Here is a 22,397-nt window from a genome sequence, read left to right on the forward strand (position 1 = left end):
GCAAGGAATTCCCCAAAACAAAGGGAGTTTCGGCAGCTGCTTGGGAATATTCCTTAAAGTCTCTGTCCCCAGTTAGACCTACCCCAGTTGGCTCTAGTGATAGCCCTTAACACACGAAATGAGTGAGGGAGAAGTCCCACATCTATTATGAGGAACAGAGGGATCAAAGTCAGAGTCCCCTTACTCTTTGTTTGCCCCATTAATTCAAACATAACAAACAACCCAGCAGATAACAAAAAGACAAGACAAAAACAACTGCAGGCCCAGTGGTCCTGCCACCTGTGGGGATTTCCTAGGGGGACTCAAACCCCCCTGACCTCCTAGGGGACTCGAACCCCTGATGACTGCCTAGGGGGACTTGAACCCCCGATGACCACTTAGGGGGACTCAAACCCCCTCATGACCGTCCAGGGGGACTCGAACCCCCCACCATCTAGGAGGACTCAAACCCCCCAACGATCTACCAGCAGAGGGATGGGGCATCCCCTCATCCACTCCAGCCCTGGGGAGCATGGCTGCGTCCAGCTTCTCCCCGGTGGGCTATACCCTGGAGCTCCAACCAGACAGACAGGCAAGATCCCAACACCTCTGGAGGCATTTCCCATAAATTCTGATGCTGGCTCAGTTCTCGTTGTTTGATCCCGGACAAGTCCCCAATGTTAGGGTCCGTGATCAATGGAATGAGACTGACACAAAGTAAAAATCAAGCAAAGCTTTATTTTGCGCCATGCATCAGAAACCAAACTGACCCGTTGGTGCCTGAGCCCCATGCATTAGAAACCAAACTTACCGGTAGGTGCCCGGGCTCCATGCATTAGAAACCAAACTGACTGGTAGGTGCCTGGGCCCCACGCATTAGAAACCAAACTGACCGGTAGGTGCCTGAGCCCCATGCATTAGAAACTAAACTGACTGGTAGGTGCCCGGGCCCCATGCATTAGAAACTAAACTGACCGACAGGTGCCCGAGCCTTGCTGGGGGCCACCACCTCCCTGGCCTGGGGTCCTTCCTGGAGGCTCCCTGCCCCACCTTCACTGTACCACAGGATGCTCCCAGTGAGGCCGCTCCCTGGACGAGGCTTCAGCCAAAGAGGCTCCCAGCAATGCCAAGTATCAAAAGTCAAATCAACCAGTTGGGGCCGTCTCTTAGAAAGAGGCGCCGACGACCAGGACACCGAACCCAATTACTTCCCTTACCCAATGACTCCTGCTACCCGATGACTCCCACTACCCGAGGACTCCCGCTTCCCGCTGATGACACTCCGGCAGCATTGCTCCCTGGTGAGGCTGCTGCCCGGCTGGCGAGGCTGCTGCCCAGCGATGCTCATGAAGCTCAGGCAGCGGTGCTCCCAGCGAGGCCACTCCCGATGACGAGGTTGCACCGCCAGCTCCTGAGAGGCTAGTCCCTGCAACGGCACTGCTGCTGCTGTTGCTGCTGCTGCTCGGGCAGCGGGGCCACTTGTGGTGGCGCTACTGCTGGTGCTGCTGCTGCTGCCGCTCCTGCTGCTTCTTTGGGGTGGTGAGGCTGATGAGGCTGCTCCCGATGGCTCCCCTACCCACTACTCTGACTCCTCCTGCTATAGATATATATATATATATATATATATATATATATATATATATATATCTGCAGCCTCACAGACCAGCTTTTATAGAGGTGGTTGAGCCCCGCCCACACACAGGTGGCCAATGGGATTGCAATACACAGAGAAAACTTCACCATCATACTAGGTCTGCCACACACAGAAAAAAAACTTCTAGGTAACACAGACATGGCCAATTGAATTTCAATTTACCCTAGTAGATATATGTGTTCCCCACTGTTTGGATGTCTTCACCTGGCCTGACCCGCCCTTGTGTCTAGGCTTTGCAAGTAAGTTCCTCTGGGAGGGGTGGGGTCAATCTAAGTTCACTACATAAACACAGAATGACTCCCTCTGGCCAACCAGGCCCTTACATTACCACATCAATATATCTATATCTGTCTATCTATCAATCTAGTTTCTATCTATAATGGATCAAAGTTTTGGTTTCTTCTCTTGGAGATTTCTTTTGAGGATGCACTCACAGGAAACAAGTTGCACCATGGTAGGAAAGAGTAGGCTTAGTACCTATGGATTTGAGTGGGCTCATAATCCCAGTGTGGGGAATCCTAAAATGGGGAAATCCGAAAGTTTCATGGGAACACATTCAGGTGATATACTGAATCAGACTGAAGGAAATCAGTCTTATTCATAAAGCTACATGAAAATTCTTATGAATTCTTTCCCTTCCCTCTCCTTTCATCCAGACACAGGGTTCTGTCATCAGAAATCTGGAGAAAAGAGAGCTCAGGATTAACAACCCAAAATTTTCAGTTATCTTTTAGTAGTTAAGCCCATGACAGAGGAGGACCTCAGTCCAGGATTGAATTTAAAGAAAAAAAGAGATCCCTGAAAAAAGTGGTTGACTTTCTTTTCTTAATTCTTTGAAAAGGAGAGTAAGCATCAAAGGAGATCAAGCAGGAATGGACATAGAGGTGTGGGTAGAATCCAGAGAGATTGAGCAAAGTTTTGAAGGCCACATGGAAGAAAAGATGACTCAGGGAGGAGAAATGTAGGATCAGAGGGAGAGAAAGTGGGAAAGAAGCAGACTTCGCAATGAGCACAGAGCCAGACCCCAGCTCATCTCGTGACCCAGAGATCATGACCTGAGCTGAAATCAAGAGTTGGATCCTTAACCAATTTAGCCACTAAGGCTCTCCCAGACTTTGGTAACTTCTAATCTATTTTCTGTTCTATTAAGATTCTGAATCTAGTTACTTCATATAATTAGATTTAACCACTATGTGTTCTCTTTATATCTGGTTTATTTCAGTTAGTGTGTTTTTAATATTCATCTATGTTATGGCATGTATCATAACATCATTTGTATGTCTAAGGAATCTCCTATGTTCGATATACACCAGAGTTTTTGTTTTGCTTTGTTTTGTTTTTCATGTATCTGTTGATGGACATTTGACTTTTTGCACCTTTCACCATTGTGTATAATGCCACAATTCACATTGGTGTACAAGTATATTTTTATTCCCTTTTAGAAAATATTCTAGGTATATGCCTAAGAGTAGAAATATTGGATTATGTGGTAATATTGTGTTTTTCTTTTGAAGGAACTTCCAAAATGTTTTCTATAGTAGTTGTGACATTATACACTACCAGTGGCAAAGTATTAGGCCTCCATTTTTTTATACCCTTACCAATACTTGTTTATGCTTCATTATTATGCTACTACTCAGTATCGTAGATGTGAAGTCCTTTCTCATTATGATTTTAAATTTTCCTACTAACTAACGGTTTTGAGCATACTTAATGTACTTACTGGCCATTTGTGTGTCTTTTTCTTAAACTTGTTTTATTTAAATCAATTTATTAATATACAATATATTATTAACAGTTTATTAACATGCAGTATATTACTGGTTTCAGAGGTATACGCCTGCATTTCATCAGCCTTATATAATATTCAGTGCTTATTGCATCATGTGCCCTCCTTAATGTCCATCCCCCTGTTGCCCCTTCCCCACCCCTCTACTGATAAAGAAACCTCAGTTTGCTTCCTATGATTAATATTTTTAAAGATTAATTAATTTATTTATTTGACAGAGAGAAATTACAAGTAGGCAGAGAGGCAGGCAGAGAGAGAGGAGGAAGCAGGCTCCCTGCCAAGAAGAGAGCCCGATGCAGGACTCGATCCCAGGACCCTGAGATAATGACCTGGGCCAAAGGCAGAGGCTTTAACCCACTGAGCCACCCAGGTGCCCCAAAGATTAATATTTTTATGGTTTGTCTCCTTCTCTGGTTTCCTCTTATTTTAATTTTTCCTCTATTCCCCTATGATCCACTGATTTGTTTCTTAAATTCAACATATCACTTGAAATCATATGATTTTCTTTCTCTGCTTGACTCATTTCATTCTAGCTCCATCCATGCCATTGCAAATGCTAAGATTTCATTTCTGATGGCTGTATAATATTCCACTTTATAGATATACCACTTATCCTTTATCCATTCATCAGTCAATGGACACTTTGGCTCTTTCCATAGTTTGGCTACTGTGGACATTGTTGCTATAAACATTGGGGTGCAGGTGCCCCTTTGGATCAGTACATTTATTTTTTAAATATTTTATTTATTTATTTGACAGACAGAGATCAGAAGTAGGCAGAGAGGCAGGCAGAGAGAGAGGGAAAGAAGGCTCCCTGCTGAGCAGAGAGCCCAATGCAGGGCTTGATCCCAGGACCCTGAGATCATGACTCGAGCCAAGGACAGAGGCTTAACCCACTGAGCAACCCAGGTGCCCCAGTACATTTATATCTTGTATCTACCAGAAGTGCAATGTTTTCCAGAGTGGCTGCACTAGCTTACATTTCCACCAACAGTGTAAGTGGGTTCCCCTTTCTTCTCATGCTTGCCAACATCTGTCATTTCCTAACTTGTTAATTTTAGCCACTCTGACTAGTGGGAGATGGTTTCCCATTATGGTTTTGGTGATGCTGAAAATCTTTTTTTTTTTTTTTTTTTTTGGGTGTAGACTTTTTGGGTTTTTTTTACCCCATTTTATTTATTTTTTCAGCGTAACAGTATTCATTCTTTTTGCACAACACCCAGTGCTCCATGCAAAACGTGCCCTCTCCATTACCCACCACCTGTTCCCCCAACCTCCCACCCCTGACCCTTCAAAACCCTCAGGTTGCCCCAACCTCCCACCCCTGACCCTTCAAAACCCTCAGGTTGTTTTTCAGAGTCCATAGTCTCTTATGGTTCGCTTCCCCTCCCCAATGTCCATAGCCCGCTCCCCCTCCCCCAATCCAACCTCCCCGCAGCAACCCCCAGTTTGTTTTGTGAGATTAAGAGTCATTTATGGTTTGTCTCCCTCCCAATCCCATTTTGTTTCATTTATTCTTCTCCTATCCCCCTACCCCCCCATGTTGCTTCTCCATGTCCTCATATCAGGGAGATCATATGATAGTTGTCTTTCTCCGATTGACTTATTTCACTAAGCATGATACGCTCTAGTTCCATCCACGTCGTCGCAAATGGCAAGATTTCATTTCTTTTGATGGCTGCATAGTATTCCATTGTGTATATATACCACATCTTCTTTATCCATTCATCTGTTGATGGACATCTAGGTTCTTTCCATAGTCTGGCTATTGTAGACATTGCTGCTATAAACATTCGGGTACACGTGCCCCTTCGGATCACTATGTTTGTATCTTTAGGGTAAATACCCAGTAGTGCAATTGCTGGGTCATAGGGTAGTTCTATTTTCAACATTTTGAGGAACCTCCATGCTGTTTTCCAGAGTGGTTGCACCAGCTTGCATTCCCACCAACAGTGGAGGAGGGTTCCCCTTTCTCCACATCCTCTCCAGCATCTGTCATTTCCTGACTTGTTCACTTTAGCCATTCTGACTGGTGTGAGGTGATATCTCATTGTGGTTTTGATTTGTATTTCCCTGATGGCGAGTGACGTGGAGCACTTTTTCATGTGTCTGTTGGCCATCTGGATGTCTTCTTTGCAGAAATGTCTGCTCATGTCCTCTGCCCATTTCTTGATTGGATTGTTTGTTCTTTGGGTGTTGAGTTTGCTAAGTTCCTTATAGATTTTGGATACTAGCCCTTTATCTGATATGTCGTTTGCAAATATCTTCTCCCATTCTGTCAGTTGTCTTTTGGTTTTGTTAACTGTTTCCTTTGCTGTGCAAAAGCTTTTGATCTTGATGAAATCCCAACAGTTCATTTTTGCCCTTGCTTCCCTTGCCTTTGCCGTTGTTCCTAGGAAGATGTTGCTACGGCTGAGGTCGAAGAGGTTGCTGCCTGCATTCTCCTCAAGGATTTTGATGGATTCCTTTCTCACATTGAGGTCCTTCATCCATTTGGAGTCTATTTTTGTGTGTGGTGTAAGGAAGTGGTCCAATTTCATTTTTCTGCATGTGGCTGTCCAATTTTCCCAGCACCATTTATTGAAGAGGCTGTCTTTTTTCCATTGGACATTCTTTCCTGCTTTGTCGAAGATTAGTTGACCATAGAGTTGAGGGTCGAATTCTGGGCTCTCTATTCTGTTCCACTGATCTATGTGTCTGTTTTTGTGCCAGTACCATGCTGTCTTGATGATGACAACTTTGTAATAGAGCTTGAAGTCCGGAATTATAATGCCACCAACTTTGGCTTTGTTCTTCAATATTCCTTTGGCTATTCGAGGTCTTTTCTGGTTCCATATAAATTTTAGGATTATTTGTTCCACTTCTTTGAAAAAAATGGATGGTATTTTGATAGGGATTGCATTAAATGTGTAGATTGCTTTAGGTAGCATAGACATTTTCACAATATTTATTCTTCCAATCCAGGAGCATGGAACATTTTTCCATTTTTTTGTGTCTTCCTCAATTTCTTTCATGAGTACTTTATAATTTTCTGTGTATAGATTCTTAGTCTCTTTGGTTAGGTTTATTCCTAGGTATCTTATAGTTTTGGGTACAATTGTAAATGGGATTGACTCCTTAATTTCTCTTTCTTCAGTCTTGTTGTTGGTGTACAGAAATGCAACTGATTTCTGTGCATTGATTTTATATCCTGACACTATACTGAATTCCTGTAAAGTTCTAGCAGTTTTGGAGTGGAGTCTTTTGGGTTTTCCACATATAGTATCATATCATCTGCGAAGAGTGATAGTTTGACTTCTTCTTTACCAATTTGGATGCCTTTAATTTCTTTTTGTTGTCTGATTGCTGAGGCTAGGACTTCTAGTACTATGTTGAATAGCAGTGGTGATAATGGACATCCCTGCCGTGTTCCTGACCTTAACGGAAAAGCTTTCAGTTTTTCTCCATTGAGAATGATATTTGCGGTGGGTTTTTCATAGATGGCTTTGATAATATTGAGGTATGTGCCCTCTATCCCTACACTTTGAAGAGTTTTGATCAGGAAGGGATGCTGTACTTTGTCAAATGCTTTTTCAGCATCTATTGAGAGTATCATATGGTACTTGTTCTTTCTTTTATTAATGTGTTCTATCACATTGATTGATTTGCGGATGTTGAACCACCCTGCAGCCCTGGAATAAATCCCACTTGATCGTGGTGAATAATCCTTTTAATGTACTGTTGAATCCTATTGGCTAGTATTTTGGCGAGAATTTTTGCGTCTGTCTTCATCAAGGATATTGGTCTGTAGTTCTCTTTTTTGGTGGGATCCTTGTCTGGTTTTGGGATCAAGGTGATGCTGGCCTCATAAAATGAGTTTGGAAGTTTTCCTTCCATTTCTATTTTTTGGAACAGTTTCAGGAGAATAGGAATGAGTTCTTCTTTAAATGTTTGGTAGAATTCCCCTGGGAAGCCGTCTGGCCCTGGGCTTTTGTTTGTTTGGAGATTTTTGATGACTGTTTCAATCTCCTTACTGGTTATGGGCCTCTTCAGGTTTTCTATTTCTTCCTGGTTCAGTTGTGGTAGTTTATATGTCTCTAGGAATGCATCCATTTCTTCCAGATTGTCCAATTTGTTGGCGTAAAGTTGCTCATAGTATGTTCTTATAATTGTCTGTATTTCTTTGGTGTTAGTTGTGATCTCTCCTCTTTCATTCATGATTTTATTGATTTGGGTCCTTTCTCTTTTCTTTTTGATGAGTCTGGCCAGGGGTTTATCAATCTTATTGATTCTTTCAAAGAACCAGCTCCTAGTTTCATTGATTTTTTCTATTGTTTTTTTGGTTTCTATTTCAATGATTTCTGCTCTGATCTTTATGATTTCTCTTCTCCTGCTGGGTTTAGGGTTTCTTTCTTGTTCTTTCTCCAGCTCCTTTACGTGTAGGGTTAGGTTGTGTACTTGAGACCTTTCTTGTTTCTTGAGAAAGGCTTGTACCGCTATATATTTTCCTCTCAGGACTGCCCTTGCTGTGTCCCACAGATTTTGAACTGTTGTGTTTTCATTATCATTTGTTTCCATGAATTTTTTCAATTCTTCTTTAATTTCCTGGTTAACCCATTCATTCTTTAGAAGGATGCTGTTTAGTCTCCATGTATTTGGGTTCTTTCCAGCTTTCCTCTTGTGATTGAGTTCTAGCTTCAGAGCATTGTGGTCTGAAAATATGCAGGGAATGATCCTAATCTTTTGATACCGGTTGAGACCTGATTTGTGACCCAGGATGTGATCTATTCTGGAGAAGGTTCCATGTGCACTAGAGAAGAATGTGTATTCTGTTGCTTTGGGATGAAATGTTCTGAATATATCTGTGATGTCCATCTGGTCCAGTGTGTCATTTAAGGCCTTTATTTCCTTGTTGATCTTTTGCTTGGATGATCTGTCCATTTCAGTGAGGGGAGTGTTCAAGTCCCCTACTATTATTGTATTATTATTGATGTGTTTCTTTAATTTTGTTATTAATTGGTTGATATAGTTGGCTGCTCCCACGTTAGGGGCATAGATATTTAAAATTGTTAGATCTTCTTTTTGGACAGACCCTTTGAGTAGGATATAGTGTCCTTCCTCATCGCTTATTATAGTCTTTGGCTTAAAATCTAATTGATCTGATATAAGGATTGCCACCCCAGCTTTCTTCTGTTGCCCATTAGCATGGTAAATTGTTTTCCACCACCTCACTTTCAATCTGGAGGTGTCTTCGCGTCTAAAATGAGTTTTCTTGTAGGCAACATACTGATGGGTTTTGTTTTTTTATCCATTCTGATACCCTGTGTCTTTTGATTGGGGCATTTAGCCCATTAACATTCAGGGTAACTATTGAGAGATATGAATTTAGTGCCATTATTAGCCTGTAAGGTGACTGTTCCTGTATATTGTCTCTGTACCTTTCTGATCTACTACTTTTAGGCTCTCTCTTGGCTTAGAGGACCCCTTTCAATATTTCCTGTAGAGCTGGTTTGGTGTTTGCAAATTCTTTCAGTTTTTGTTTGTCCTGGAAGCTTTTGATCTCTCCTTCTATTTTCAATGATAGCCTAGCTGGATAGAGTATTCTTGGCTGCATGTTTTTCTCGTTGAGTGCTCTGAATATATCATGCCAGCTCTTTCTGGCCTGCCAGGTCTCTGTGGATAAGTCTGCCGCCAATCTAATATTTTTACCATTGTATGTTACAGACTTCTTTTCTCGGGCTGCTTTCAGGATTTTCTCTTTGTCACTAAGACTTGTAAATTTTACTATTAGGTGACGGGGTGTGGACCTATTCTTGTTGACTTTGAGGGGGGTTCTCTGCATCTCCTGGATTTTGATGCTTGTTCCCTTTGCCATATTAGGGAAATTCTCTCCAATGATTCTCTCCAATAGACCTTCTGCTCCCCTCTCTGTTTCTTCTTCTTCTGGAATCCCAATTATTCTAATGTTGTTTCGTCTTATGCTGTCACTTATCTCTCGAATTCTCCCCTCATGGTCCAGTAGCTGTTTGTCCCTCTTTTGCTCGGCTTCCTTATTCTCTGTCATTTGGTCTTCTATATCACTAATTCTTTCTTCTGCCTCATTTATCCTAGCAGTGAGAGCCTCCATTTTTGATTGCACCTCATTAATAGCTTTTTTGATTTCAACTTGGTTAGATTTTTGTTCTTTAATTTCTCCAGAAAGGGCTTTAATATCTCCAGAGAGGGTTTCTCTAATATCTTCCATTCCTTTTTCGAGCCCGGCTAGAATGTTCAGAATCATCATTCTGAACTCTTGATCTGACATAGTACCCATGTCTGTGTTGATTAGGTCCCTAGCCTTCGGTACTGTCTCTTGTTCTTTTGTTCGTGGTGATTTTTTCCGCCTTGTCATTTTGTCCAGATAAGAGGATATGAAGGAGCAAATAAACTACTAAAAGGGTGGCAAAGACCCCGGAAAAATGCGCTGTAACCAAATGAGAAGAGACCCCAAATTGTGGGGGGGAGAAAGGGGATAAAACAGCTTCTGAAAAAAAAAGAAAAAAAAAAAAGAAAGAAAGAAATTTAAAAAATAAAACAAATAAAAAAATACAAAAAAGAAAGAATATATATATTTAGATGAACTAGTCAAAAAATGTTAAAAAAGAAAAGGGTAAAAGTTTTAAAAAATTTAGCAGAAGAAGAAAAAAGAAAAAAGAAAAAAAAATTGAAAAAAGAAAAAAAAATTGAAAAAAAAAAAAATTGAAGTAGCCGCAAGACTAAAGAATCATGGGGAGAAAGCCATGAGTTCCGTGCTTTGCTTTCTCCTCCTCTGGAATTGCTCTGCTGTCTTAGGAATTGAATCTGCTTTCTCCTTGATAGATGAAATTCGTTCTGGCTGGATATTTTGTTGATCTTCTGGGGGAGGGGCCTGTTGTATTGACTCTCAAGTGTCTTTGCCCGAGGCGGGATTGCACCGCCCTTACCGGCGGCCGGACTAAGTAATCGGCTCGGGTTCGCTTTTGGGAGCTTCTGTTCCCTGAACGCTTTCTGTAGAGTTCCAGAGGACGGGAATGAAAATGGCGGCCTCCCAGTCTCCGGCCCGGAGGAGCCGAGAGCCTGGGGCCCCACTCCTCAGTGCGCCCCCAGAGGACAGCACCCAATCACTCCCGTATCCCCAGCCTCTAGCCGCGCTCGGAGCTCACCCAGCCCGCGACCAGTTCAAGGTAACCCCGAGCTGAGAGTTCAGTCCTCGGCTCTGTCTTGGCAGCCGGCTTCTCCGTTCTAATAGCTGCGAGCTCTCCGACACTCCGACACCCCCGATCCTTCTGTGACCCTGCGGGGCCTGGGGCCACGCTGGCCCCGCGTGGGCTTCACCCCGGTTTAGCCCCTGGAGCAATGTCCCTCAGTGGAACAGACTTTTAAAAGTCCTGATTTTGTGCTCCGTTGCTCCGCCGCTTGCCGGGAGCCGGCCCCTCCCCCCACGGTCTATCTTCCCGTCGTTTTAGATTCACTTCTCCGCCAGTCCTACCTTTCAGAAAGTGGTTGATTTTCTGTTTCTAGAGTTGCTGTTCTTCTTCTCTTCGCTCTCCCGTTGGATTTGTAGGTGTTTGCAATGTTTAGATAAGCTATCGAGCTGATCTCCTGCTACCTGATGTAGTCTCAGGCTGCTACTTCTCCGCCATCTTGACTCCTCCTCGATGCTGAAAATCTTTTCATGTGTCCATTGGCCAGGAATCCATCAAAGTCCTAGAGGAAAACACAAGCAGCAACCTCTTAGACCTTGGCCACAGCAACTTCTTGCTAGTTACATCTCCAAGGGCAAAGGAAACAAAGGCAAAAATGAACTACTGGGACATCATCAAGATAAAATCTTTTTAAGCAATGGAAACAGCTTACAAAACCAAGATACAACTGACAGAATAGGAGAAGGTATTTGCAAATGACTATCAGATAAAGGGCTAGTATCCAAGACTGATAAAGAACATATCAAACTCAGCATCCAAAGAACAATTAATCCAATCAGGAAATTAGCAGAGGACATGAACAGGCATTTCTCCAGAGAAGACATACTAATGGCCAACAGCCACAGGTAAGTCTTCTTTAGAACACAATTTGTTAATTTTTAACCCCTGCATGAGTTTTTTTTTTATCTTTGGGATTTAAAACATGATAAGCTATATATATTCCAGATATTTTATGTATGTTGTCTATTTTTTTCTGTATGTTGTCTATTACTTTTCCAGAAAATTATCTTGATGTTGAAAATGTTCGATTTTAATGTAGTCTAATTTATCGTTTTTCCTTTGTTGCATATACATGTGGTGTTACATCAGATATTCCATGATAAAAATTGAGGCCATCAAGTATTGGGTCTTTCTTTCTTTCTTTCTTTCTTCTTGTTTTTTCTTTCTTAGAGTTCTATGTATTCATCTTTTATATTTAGGTCATTGATCTTTTTTCATTAATTTTTGTAGATGTTGTGAAGTAGAAGGCCAGTATTATTCTTTTGCATTTAAAAATTCAGCTGTTGAAATGTCACCTGTTAAAGACATAAATCTTTCCTCACTGAATGGAATTTACATTCTTCTCAAAAAATCATTTGGCCATAGATATTTGTGTCTTTTTTCTGATACATTTATTCTTTCCCAATGGTATATATATTTTCCTTCTGTCATTACATTGTTTTGAAACCAAAGACTGACTTATTCTTCTTTTTCAAGATTGTTTTGTTATTTGAGGCCTCTCACAATTCCCTGTGATAGAGGATCAGCTATCTCCTTTCTACAAATGGAAATATTTGAATTTGGTAGGGATTGAATTGAATCTGTAGATTGGGCAGTAGTAACATGTGAACAATATTACGTCTTCTGAGGAACATATGGGATCTTTCTATTAATTATGGCGCATTATTTAACTTAATTCTGCAATAATTTATAATACTGTTCATGTCTTTCATTATCTGCCTAAATTAATTTTAGGTGGTTAATTATTTTTTATATTATTGTATATATAGCTGTTTTCTATTTTTTTATTTGTTCATTGGTGGTTTACTGTATGTCTTGCCTGCTTTTTATTCATTTCATCTATAACTGTTAACATATGTGTTTTTATATTTTGTAATGAATTTCTGATTCATCTTATTTCCTTTTGTGTATATTTTATTGATATCCTTTTTTTACTATTGATATTTCTCATTATAAAATCATAGCAATCAAATTTTATTTTGTACAAACTTAATTTTAATAATACAAATGCAGTTTTCCTACATAGGTTCACTCCACTTTTCTGATATTGTTCAGTATTTACATATATAGATATAGATATAGATATATAGATTACATACATATCTTTAGATTGTGGGTTGTGGGACTAGTAACATTATTCTATATTTTTGGCAATTTTCTTTGTGAATATGCAAAAATTGTAGTTACTCACTAAAAACATAGTAATGCTGATTATATATTCCCTCATGCATTTACTATTATTAAATTATTTAAATTTCTCTACACAACACTGATTTACTGTCAAGTTTCTTTAATTTCCATCAGAAAAATTCTCTTTAGCATTTTTTATAAGAAAATTCTACTGGTAACACAATATCAATTACTACTTATAGGAGAATGTCTTGTCTTACTTCCTCCCTTATCTTTCAGGGGCAGTATTGCTGGATATTAAATTTAATTTTGACTGTTTTTTTTTCTTCTTGCAGCAATTTAAATAGCCATGTCACTGTCTATAATAATGCATAATTTCTGAGGAGCTATTTGTTAATTTTATTTAGGATTCCCTGTACATAAAGATTTGATTCTTGCTTTTTGCTTCATAAAATCAGTTATTGTCTTTGGCTCTTTGTCTTTGTCTTTATGTATTAGAACAGTTTTATTAGAATCTGACTTGATGAAGTAATCTTTACATTTATCTTTCTCAAATTTTAAAATGTAATTTTAATTAATTATTTTTTGAAATTTTTGTTTATTTTTTAAATTTCTTTTCAGTGTTCCAGAATTCATTGTTTATGCACCATACCCAGTACTCCGTGCAATACATGCCCTCCATAATACCCACCACCAGGATCCCCCACCTCCCATGCCCCTCCCCTCCAAAACCCAAAACCCTCAGTTTCTTTCTCAGATTTCTAAAGCTGCTTGGTTTGGTAGATTTATGTCTTCTACCAATCATGGGGAATTTTGTCTGTTATTTTGTCTATTATTTCTCCAAATAATCTTTCTCCCACTTTTTTCTCCTCATTATACTTCTGTAATGTGGATGCTGATCTATTTGATGTTGTCCCAGAGGTTTCTTAGGGTCTAATCATTTTTGTTATGGTCTTCAGAATTAATATTCACTAATAGTATCTTCAAGCTTACTGATTCTTCTTTCTGCTCAAAACTGCTTTTGAAATCTACTAGTAAATTTTTCACTTTATTATTCTTTTGAGCCCTAGATTTTTACTTATTTTTTTAAATTTCCATTCTTTTGTTAATATTCTAATTTTGCACATACATAATTTTCATGGTTTCTATTATTATTATTAGCAGTAGTAGTTGTTGTAGTAGTAGTAGTAGTAGTAGTAGTAGTAGTAGTAGTAGTAGTAATTTTACTTGAGTTTCCTTTAGCAGATTGAGCATAGTTTAGACATTTGTTTTAAAGTTTCTCTCTAGTCATTTCAAACACTGGGCTCTGTCAGGAATATCTGTCAATTTATTTCATTCCTTTGGGATTGATTTTTGTATACATCTTTATTATTTTGTGAGAAATATTTTCCCCTTATAACTGGTAACACAGGAACTTATATTCTTTTTTTTTAAGATTCCTTGATTTTTTTAAACTGCTACTGATGCTAGTTGTCCATTTATTTAGGTACCATTCCAATTTACGTTTGATATGCATTTATCTGTAGTTTATGGTCACTACATATCTGTGCTTTATTTCACTTTAGTTTGTGTATATCTACCATATTGACAGAAATTCATTTCTATTCCAGGAACTCGATGAGAAGAGGAAAAAAAAAGAAAATATATGTACTTAATGGCAACTCCTCTGGTCTTTATATATTGGCTCTGTGCTTGAGTACTAATTATTCAACAATTAGATAGTATTGTACTGATCCCAGTGATCTGCCTGTGGTGAAAGCTTTGGACCTTCTCCAGTCTTTTCTGAGCATTCATATGATTTTCTTTTATTTATTTATTTTTAAAATTTTTGCACATGCAGCTTTCTAAAGATTTATTTATTTTAGAGAGAGAGAGAACATGATCCCAAAGTGCAGAGGGAAAGGAACAATTTCAAGTGGACTCTGCACTCAGTTCAGAACCCTATGTGGGGCTCAATCTCATGACCTCAACCAAAGAGATCATGATCTCAACCAAAACCATGAGTGAAATGTGCATTGGCCAGACACCCCTTCATATAGGGATTTAGAAGGTTTCTGGAAAGCTTTAGAAAGGCTTTTTTCGATGTCCTAAATTCCCAGTGAGTTTCCCATTGCATTTTCTCATGGCTTTTGTCCCTCCATTGTATTAACTCCATTGTTTTAACTAGTAATATTTTCCAAGGCATACGGTTTGTTATTTTTTATTACATAATTTTTAGTAATGTCCATTGATCTTCCAATCTGCACTGCAAATTAAGTAAGTCAGAAAAACACCTTACATTTATCATTCAAATAATCTCCTGACTGATTTGAGTAAGCATGCACAATAATATGTGAGTCTTCTGTTTCCTCTCTGTAATAATGTGAAGGTCTTCTCTTTCCCCTCTAAAACCAAGGACAGTTATTCCATGCTGGGAATATTATCTTCCACCACACATAGACTTTGCTATGTCCAATATAGTAGGTATCAAGTAGATATATCTACATTCTATATTTGGTTGGTATATGACATTCTTACATGATTACTATTAAATATGCCCCTGTCAATATATGAAACTGAAATCTCACATTGCTGCACAATGTCTCCATACATTATTTATATGTTTCCTGGTGACTTTCACTTCCTCACAGACAGAAATTGGTTTAAGATTTCTCTTTTCAATGAATAAATTTTGGATGAATTTGACATTTATGCATATGAATGTAGTTTTATTTTATGCGAGATATGAAATAACCAATGTTTGTAAAACAATATCCCAAATAAACATGATTTTATTTGAATAATTTGAACTAGTTCAAACTTATAAATTCCCTTATCACCACATATATGTGGATATAATTCAGATTTATTTTATTTAGTCTGCTAGGTTGGATTTTTCTTCTGACACTGAGGATTGCCAGACTTTCATATTCGCTATGCACATATTCACTATGCTTCTGCAAAATAAATCTTACAAAATGCCTCAATTTTGATATCTACTCCATTGGACAATAAGATTTCCCAAACATATTCAGTAAATGATTTTTAGTTGAGTTATTTGTTGCTAAAATTGCCATGATAATGTTGCTTTGTTTTGTTTGCTTAGTGTATAGTTCTATTATTGGAAAGGAATATTATTCAATTCTGTTTGTACTTTTTATGCTAGAGAATACTGTCTTCTGACTATGTCTATAGTGGCTTTAATATTGAGGAATACAAATCTAAAGTCATACTTGGAAGAGTGAATATCATGGACAGCAGCAGCTAAGAGTCACTTGGTAGGGTTTTCTTTCTGTTACTAAGAAGACATTTAAAATTCTTCCCGTAGCTGCTTTACACTTTTTTCAGCCCCAAGGGAAAAGTACTCTGACCCTCACTAAAGAAAAATCCTCAGGGAATCTGTGTATATGTCTCAAGGTAGAAGATAGTTTTCCAAAGCTCAGTGCTGATGAAATTCTAATTGTTCATTACAAGGGGGAGTTCAGAACGTGTTCTCCTTTCATCCTGGCTACAGGGATTAAAAAGAGAGAAGAAGAAGAAAAAGGAAAAGAAAGGAATTTGGTGTTTATCTGTAGCACGGATGGTATGCCACAACCAATGACAGAACTGAGGAAATTCGTTAGCTAATTTCACCTATGATTTAATTAAATGCAGTATACTCTAATACATAGCCTTGATGTAAAAGGAGATTTTAAAGAAAATTTAACTAATGCATTCCATTCCTGAAAAATAATCAAACAGATTATATGCTGTGAGTATATCTGGGGGGGATGTAATCCATGTTATTTCTTGCTTTTCTAGAGAGCAAGTGGTTATTATATAAGAGGATATGAATAATTTTGGATTATTACTTTAATATAAGACAATATACCTCCTTAAACATTCATTGGTATGTAGGATGAGAAACTATAGCTTATCAATTAAAACCGCCAAATTAATATATCTATCTAGATAGATAGATAGACACAGACACATGTGATCCTATTTATATTTAAATATTATTTTCTTTTTATAAAAGTGTTAAATGATCAAAATTAATTTCTCTACCATCCAGTTTCTTCCTAAGGTTATACACATCTAGCGAGTCTATAACCATATTTTTAGCTAAAAGTAGTATTAGATGATTGTCAGAGTTAAAAAAAAAGAGAGAAGAAAAGAAAAGAAAAAGTGTTTTTTTAATAATGTTCATATGATTCTGTTTTGAAACCTCTATATGTGTTATTTCTAAGTAGTTTTTTTTTATTCTTACTGTTAATGCTAGGAGGAAAAGAATCATTCAATGTCTTACTCATAATGGCAAGAAAAGTTACTTTGGTCACTTGATCATAAACAGATGATACAAATACCGATTTTTTTCTTATGGAACCAAATCAATAAAATACATATTTAAAATTAGTCAATTTTCTCCTCCAAAATTTTATTAAATTATAAATTCTACAATGATTGCTGTCATAATAGTCTTCAAAGCCTTTTTGAGTAGTGCTATAGCCTCCAAAGAACAAAACTTTATTTTGTTGAAAAAAAATGTTAAGTTTTTAAGAGATTAATATACACAGGTTGGTTAATGGGATTAGTAAAATATTTCTTCTATACTAACATAACTTGATTTTTTAACCAGGTCTAACTAGTATTTTTATGATAAATATATCTTTAAAAATTCTACTGGATAAAGAGTAACCTACAGGGACAATTAATGCTGTGGCATAAAATATATATATACATGTTCAATAGATATTTATCATCCAAAATCCTATAATGTTTAACTTGGATATATATATCCAAGTTAAACATTATATATATATATATATATATATATATATATATATATATATACATATATATATATATATATAATATATATCTATCTTTATTATGCATACTAATAATTTCTCTACCCTAATTTCTACTTATTATCTCGATAATTTAGCCTTAATGCAATAACCCATTGAAATACATTGTTTTCTCTACAAACAGGATTTCTCTATCTTTTCTTAATTTTGGCAAGAATACTTAAAATAACTGTAGTTGTAGTGTTTTATTCACTTCAGAATTTGATAATTGGGTATACCTCACATGAAGTAAGCCTTCTCAATGTCCAAGCTATGAAAATTCATCTTATGTCCATCAAAGGATAAATTTATTTCTGACTTTGAAGTTATTTGCTTGACTGTTCTTTAACTGCTGTAAAAATATTGGTGAATGTGATGATTCAAAAAACAAAGAAGGAGAAGTAGCAAAATCAGCCTCAGTGCTTCTTCTCGCCATGAGAGTTACATCTTCTTGTATCACTCATTTCCTGATTTGGCATTCTGGTGGGTTTCATGCACTACTTCTGGTTTCAGTGATAACCTGGGGCCATGATGGTGGAGAGGGGGCCTAAGAACTGGCTATAAGGATGTGATGGCAACCCTTACAGGGAAGGCCTGGCCAACTCTGTTACTAGGAAATTTCTGAGAGGATGGTGCTGTGAATGATCTGGTGAGTGGCTCCCTATAGGTGGTTCCAGTGCACTATGACAAGAATCTGTCACCCATCTGGCATTCACTGGACACTACCTTGACATCTGGCCTCTCTACAGGTATGGGAGGAGTGGGTGGATGGGACACAGGGGGACACAGGGGTTAAGACATTGGGATATAATGGGTCAATGAAGAGCTGTGATTACATCTTACTTTCGCTGTATCAGTTACAAGGTTTTTTTTTTTTTATGTTCAGCTAGCCAACATATACTACATCATTAGTTTTTTTATGTAGTGTTCAATAATTCATTAGTTGCATATAACACCCAGTGCTCATCATAACACAAGTCCTCCTTGATAACCATCACCCAGTTTCAGCATTCCCCCTTCACCCTCCCTTTTGTAAACCTCAGTTTTTTTCCCAGAGTCCAGAGTCTCTCATGGTTTGTCTCCCTCTCTTATTTTTTCCCATTCAGTTTTCCTTCCCTTTCCCTATGGTCCTCTGCACTATTCCTTACATTCCACATATGGATAAAACCATATGATAATTGTCTCTCTCTGCTTGACTTATTTCACTTAGCATAATCCCCTTCAGTTCCATCAATGTCAGTGCAAATGGTAGGAGCTACATATTTTTAAGCAAATCACTCTTTCAAGTTTTACAGACCCTGAACTCCAGGCTATTGACTATGGCCTCTTCTAGACCATCCATCTCCAGAGAAAATCAAAGCTGGGCACCTCTAAACTTGGCCCAGTGGTCAGCAGCTATTGGTGGCAGACTGAGGACTAGAGCCAGGATGAATCCCATCTCAGCCATATGTCAGCTCTTCACCAACCCCCACAAGCAATAATAGACCCCCCAACCCTATAATGCAATCTTTTCACAGGTTCCCCTTCTAGACTTCTACCCTCTTCTCTCCTCTTCATAGCCTGTGCAAATTTTGCCTGCATTCACAGTCCACCCATTTCCTCCAGAAAGCTTTCTGCAGCTGCTAAGCCTGCCTCTGAGGCCCATGCATAAGTGCTACTCTTCTTGCCTTCCTTCTCAGTGTCTGAATATCCGTGTCCTACATGGCTCCCAGAGCGATGTTTTTTACCCAGAAATATGTTGATTTACTTTCTTTTTTTTTTTTTACGTTTATTTTCAGTGTTCCGGAATTCATTGTTTATGCACCATACCCAGTGCTCCGTGCAATACGTACCCTCCATAATACCCACCACCAGGCTCCCCTAACCTCCCAACCCCTACCCCTTCAAAACCTTCAGATTGTTTTTCAGAGTCCATAGTCTCTCATGGTTCATCTCCCCCTCCAAACAAGTCTTCTATATGGATGTTGAATTCTATTCATTTTGTTTGTTTTGTTTTGTTTTCTGGAGAACTCATGTACTAATCTTTTATGAAAACCTAAATGAGAGCATATGATGGAGGGTCACACAGGTAAAATTATAGGCGTTTATAATCCTTCGCATTTATAAAGCAACTGGTATGGAATAGGAGCTTCATTCTAAATGTCTCCTCTCCCCCATCCAGTGGTCTCTGCCTTAAGTTTGCTGTCCACTAATCCATAGGATGTTAATTCCTCAGTGATGAAATAATGCCATATTCTTTTTTTTTTTTTTAAAGATTTTATTTACTTATTTGACAGATAGAGATCACAAGTAGGGAGCGAGGCAGGCAGAGAGAGAGAGAGGAGGAAGCAGGCTCCCTGCCAAGCAGAGAGCCCGATGCGGGGCTCGATCCCAGGACCCTGGGATCATGACCTGAGCGAAAGGCAGAGGCTTTAACCCACTGAGCCACCCAGGCGCCCCATAATGCCATATTCTTCCAATAGCCATATTTTATATATTACCTTGGCCTGTGGCCTTTTTTCTAAATTGTTAGAGATTATTTATTTGAGAGAGAGAAAGCTCAAGAATAGGAAAAAGGGGGGAGAAGCAGGGTCCCTACTGATGAGAGAGCTTGATACTGGGCTTAATCCCAGGATCCCGAAATCATGACCTGAGCCAAAGGTACATGCTTAACTGACTGAACCACCCAGGAGTCCCTGGACTGTGAACTTTTAAAACAACCTACATGGGTACAAACTCCACCCTACCACTTTAAATGGTGTGACTTATAGAAATCAATTTACTAGCTTTGTTTTGTTTTGTTTTGTTTCATTTGTGGACTGGATTATTAGACTATTTATTTTGGAGATTTTTTTTTTTTTGATGAACCTTATTTTTTTTTCCATTTTATTTATTTTTTCAGCGTAACAGTATTCATTCTTTTCGCACAACACCCAGTGCTCCATGCAAAACGTTCCCTCCCCATTACCCACCACCTGTTCCCCCAACCTCCCACCCTTGACCCTTCAAAACCCTCAGGTTGCCCCAACCTCCCACCCCTGACCCTTCAAAAGCCTCAGGTTGTTTTTCAGAGTCCATAGTCTCTTATGGTTCGTCTCCCCTCCCCAATGTCCATAGCCCGCTCCCCCTCTCCCAATCCCACCTCCCCCCAGGAACCCCCAGTTTGTTTTGTGAGATTAAGAGTCATTTATGGTTTGTCTCCCTCCCAATCCCATCTTGTTTCATTTATTCTATGGAAAGCATTCAGAGAACAGAAGCTCTATTTTGGAGATGTATTTTGTAAATCAAGTGAGCTAACCCATGGAAAATGTTATAAAGAACTAGCTATGTTATTGCCAGTCATTATCTTTTATTATTACTAAGAGTCTATTATCATGAAATAAAAGAGTACAAAATTATTCCGTTCTTGCTCATCTGCCATATTCTAGGCTTTGTTGGTTTATTCCAGATCAGAGAAGATGAGATATGGATGTAACAAACCAAACCAAAGTGACAGAGTTCATTTTGCTTGGGTTTTCTGGTGTTCTCCATCTGCGGGTCACACTCTTTGTGATATTTCTCACTGTGTATCTTCTCTCCCTCATGGGAAACACCCTCATCATTTTCATTGTTCTCGTGGATATCACACTCCAAACGCCCATGTACATTTTCTTAGGAAATTTGTCATTCCTAGAGATCTGGTACACCACAGCCACAGTGCCTAAATTGCTGGGCACCTGCCTCTCACAGATTGTTACCATCTCTGTCTCTGGTTGTATAACCCAGTACTACTTCTTTTTCTCCATGGGAGCTACAGAGTGCATCCTGCTGGCTGTGATGGCCTATGACCGGTACCTGGCCATCTGCAGTCCTTTAAGGTATTCACTTCTCATGAGTCTTCAGCTGTGCCTGCGGTTTTCAGCTGGATCTTGGATTGGGGGCTTCATTGCTCCTCTCCTACCAACCATACTCATCTCCCACTTAAACTTCTGTGGTCGCCAGAAGATGAACCATTTCTTTTGTGATTCAGACCCCATTTTTAAACTCTCCTGCTCAGATACATTTTTGGTGGAGGCTTTGGGTTACACATGTAGCTCTGTTGTGATTCTAAGTTCTTTCCTTCTCACTATGTCTTCCTATGGGCATATTGTGTTGACGATAATCAGGCTGTCTTCCCGGGAGGCTCGGAAGAAAACTTTCTCCACCTGTGCCTCCCACCTCACTGTGGTCTCTATCTATTATGGCACCATTATCTTCGCTTATGTTCGCCCTCCAGCCAAGTACAATTTCACTATTGGCAAAGTCATCTCAGTGTTCTACTGTGTGGTTACCCCTTTGGTAAATCCTCTCATATACACCCTGAGAAACAACGATGTGAAGAAAGCTCTCAGAAAAGCTCTAGCAAAAAACAAATTCCTTTTAGCATGATATATGAATGATTTGAGAGATTCTCTAAAATATTCAATTTATAATGGATTTCCAAATATCACTTGTAAAAGATAAGTATTGAAAATTATATTATGAAATTGATACCAGCTAATATGGACCATTCTCTGTACTTTACATTTTTATATGAATTCTACTACTATAGATATTGTGTAATTACTATGTTTAAGAATATCAGTACAATGCCATAATAATAAAGAGATAAATCACACCAGCTCCCTGCTCAGAAGCCATTCACAATAGGAAAATAGGCTGGGTTTAGGCCTATAGTTCAGTTAGGTATTTTCATAATTATACCTCATTAACAACCATGCACTAAAGATTGTTTTTGTTGAATGTAGCAGTGTTACTCCATCTAGTAGTTGTGCTATTATAAACATATCATTTTGACCCTGGATATAATTTTCTAAATTAACATGTTTTAAACACAT

General features: G+C 38.7%; 1 protein-coding gene across 1 annotated transcript; it reads left to right on the top strand.

Moving 5' to 3' along the window:
* Window positions 1-21,006: 21,006 nt before the first annotated feature.
* On the top strand, window positions 21,007-21,948 carry LOC123936579 (olfactory receptor 11L1-like). The gene has a single exon (XM_045997021.1). The coding sequence runs from the start codon at window positions 21,007-21,009 to the stop codon at window positions 21,946-21,948; it is 942 nt and encodes a 313-aa protein (XP_045852977.1).
* The last annotated feature ends 449 nt before the right edge of the window (window positions 21,949-22,397 follow it).

Source organism: Meles meles, unplaced genomic scaffold (genome assembly GCF_922984935.1).
Source record: "Meles meles unplaced genomic scaffold, mMelMel3.1 paternal haplotype, whole genome shotgun sequence".
In the NCBI taxonomy this organism is placed as follows: domain Eukaryota; kingdom Metazoa; phylum Chordata; class Mammalia; order Carnivora; family Mustelidae; genus Meles; species Meles meles.

What these genes read in the sequence shown, in the direction of transcription:
- LOC123936579 (XM_045997021.1), top strand. Translation starts at nt 21,007, where the DNA reads ATGGATGTAACAAACCAAACCAAAGTGACAGAGTTCATTTTGCTTGGG.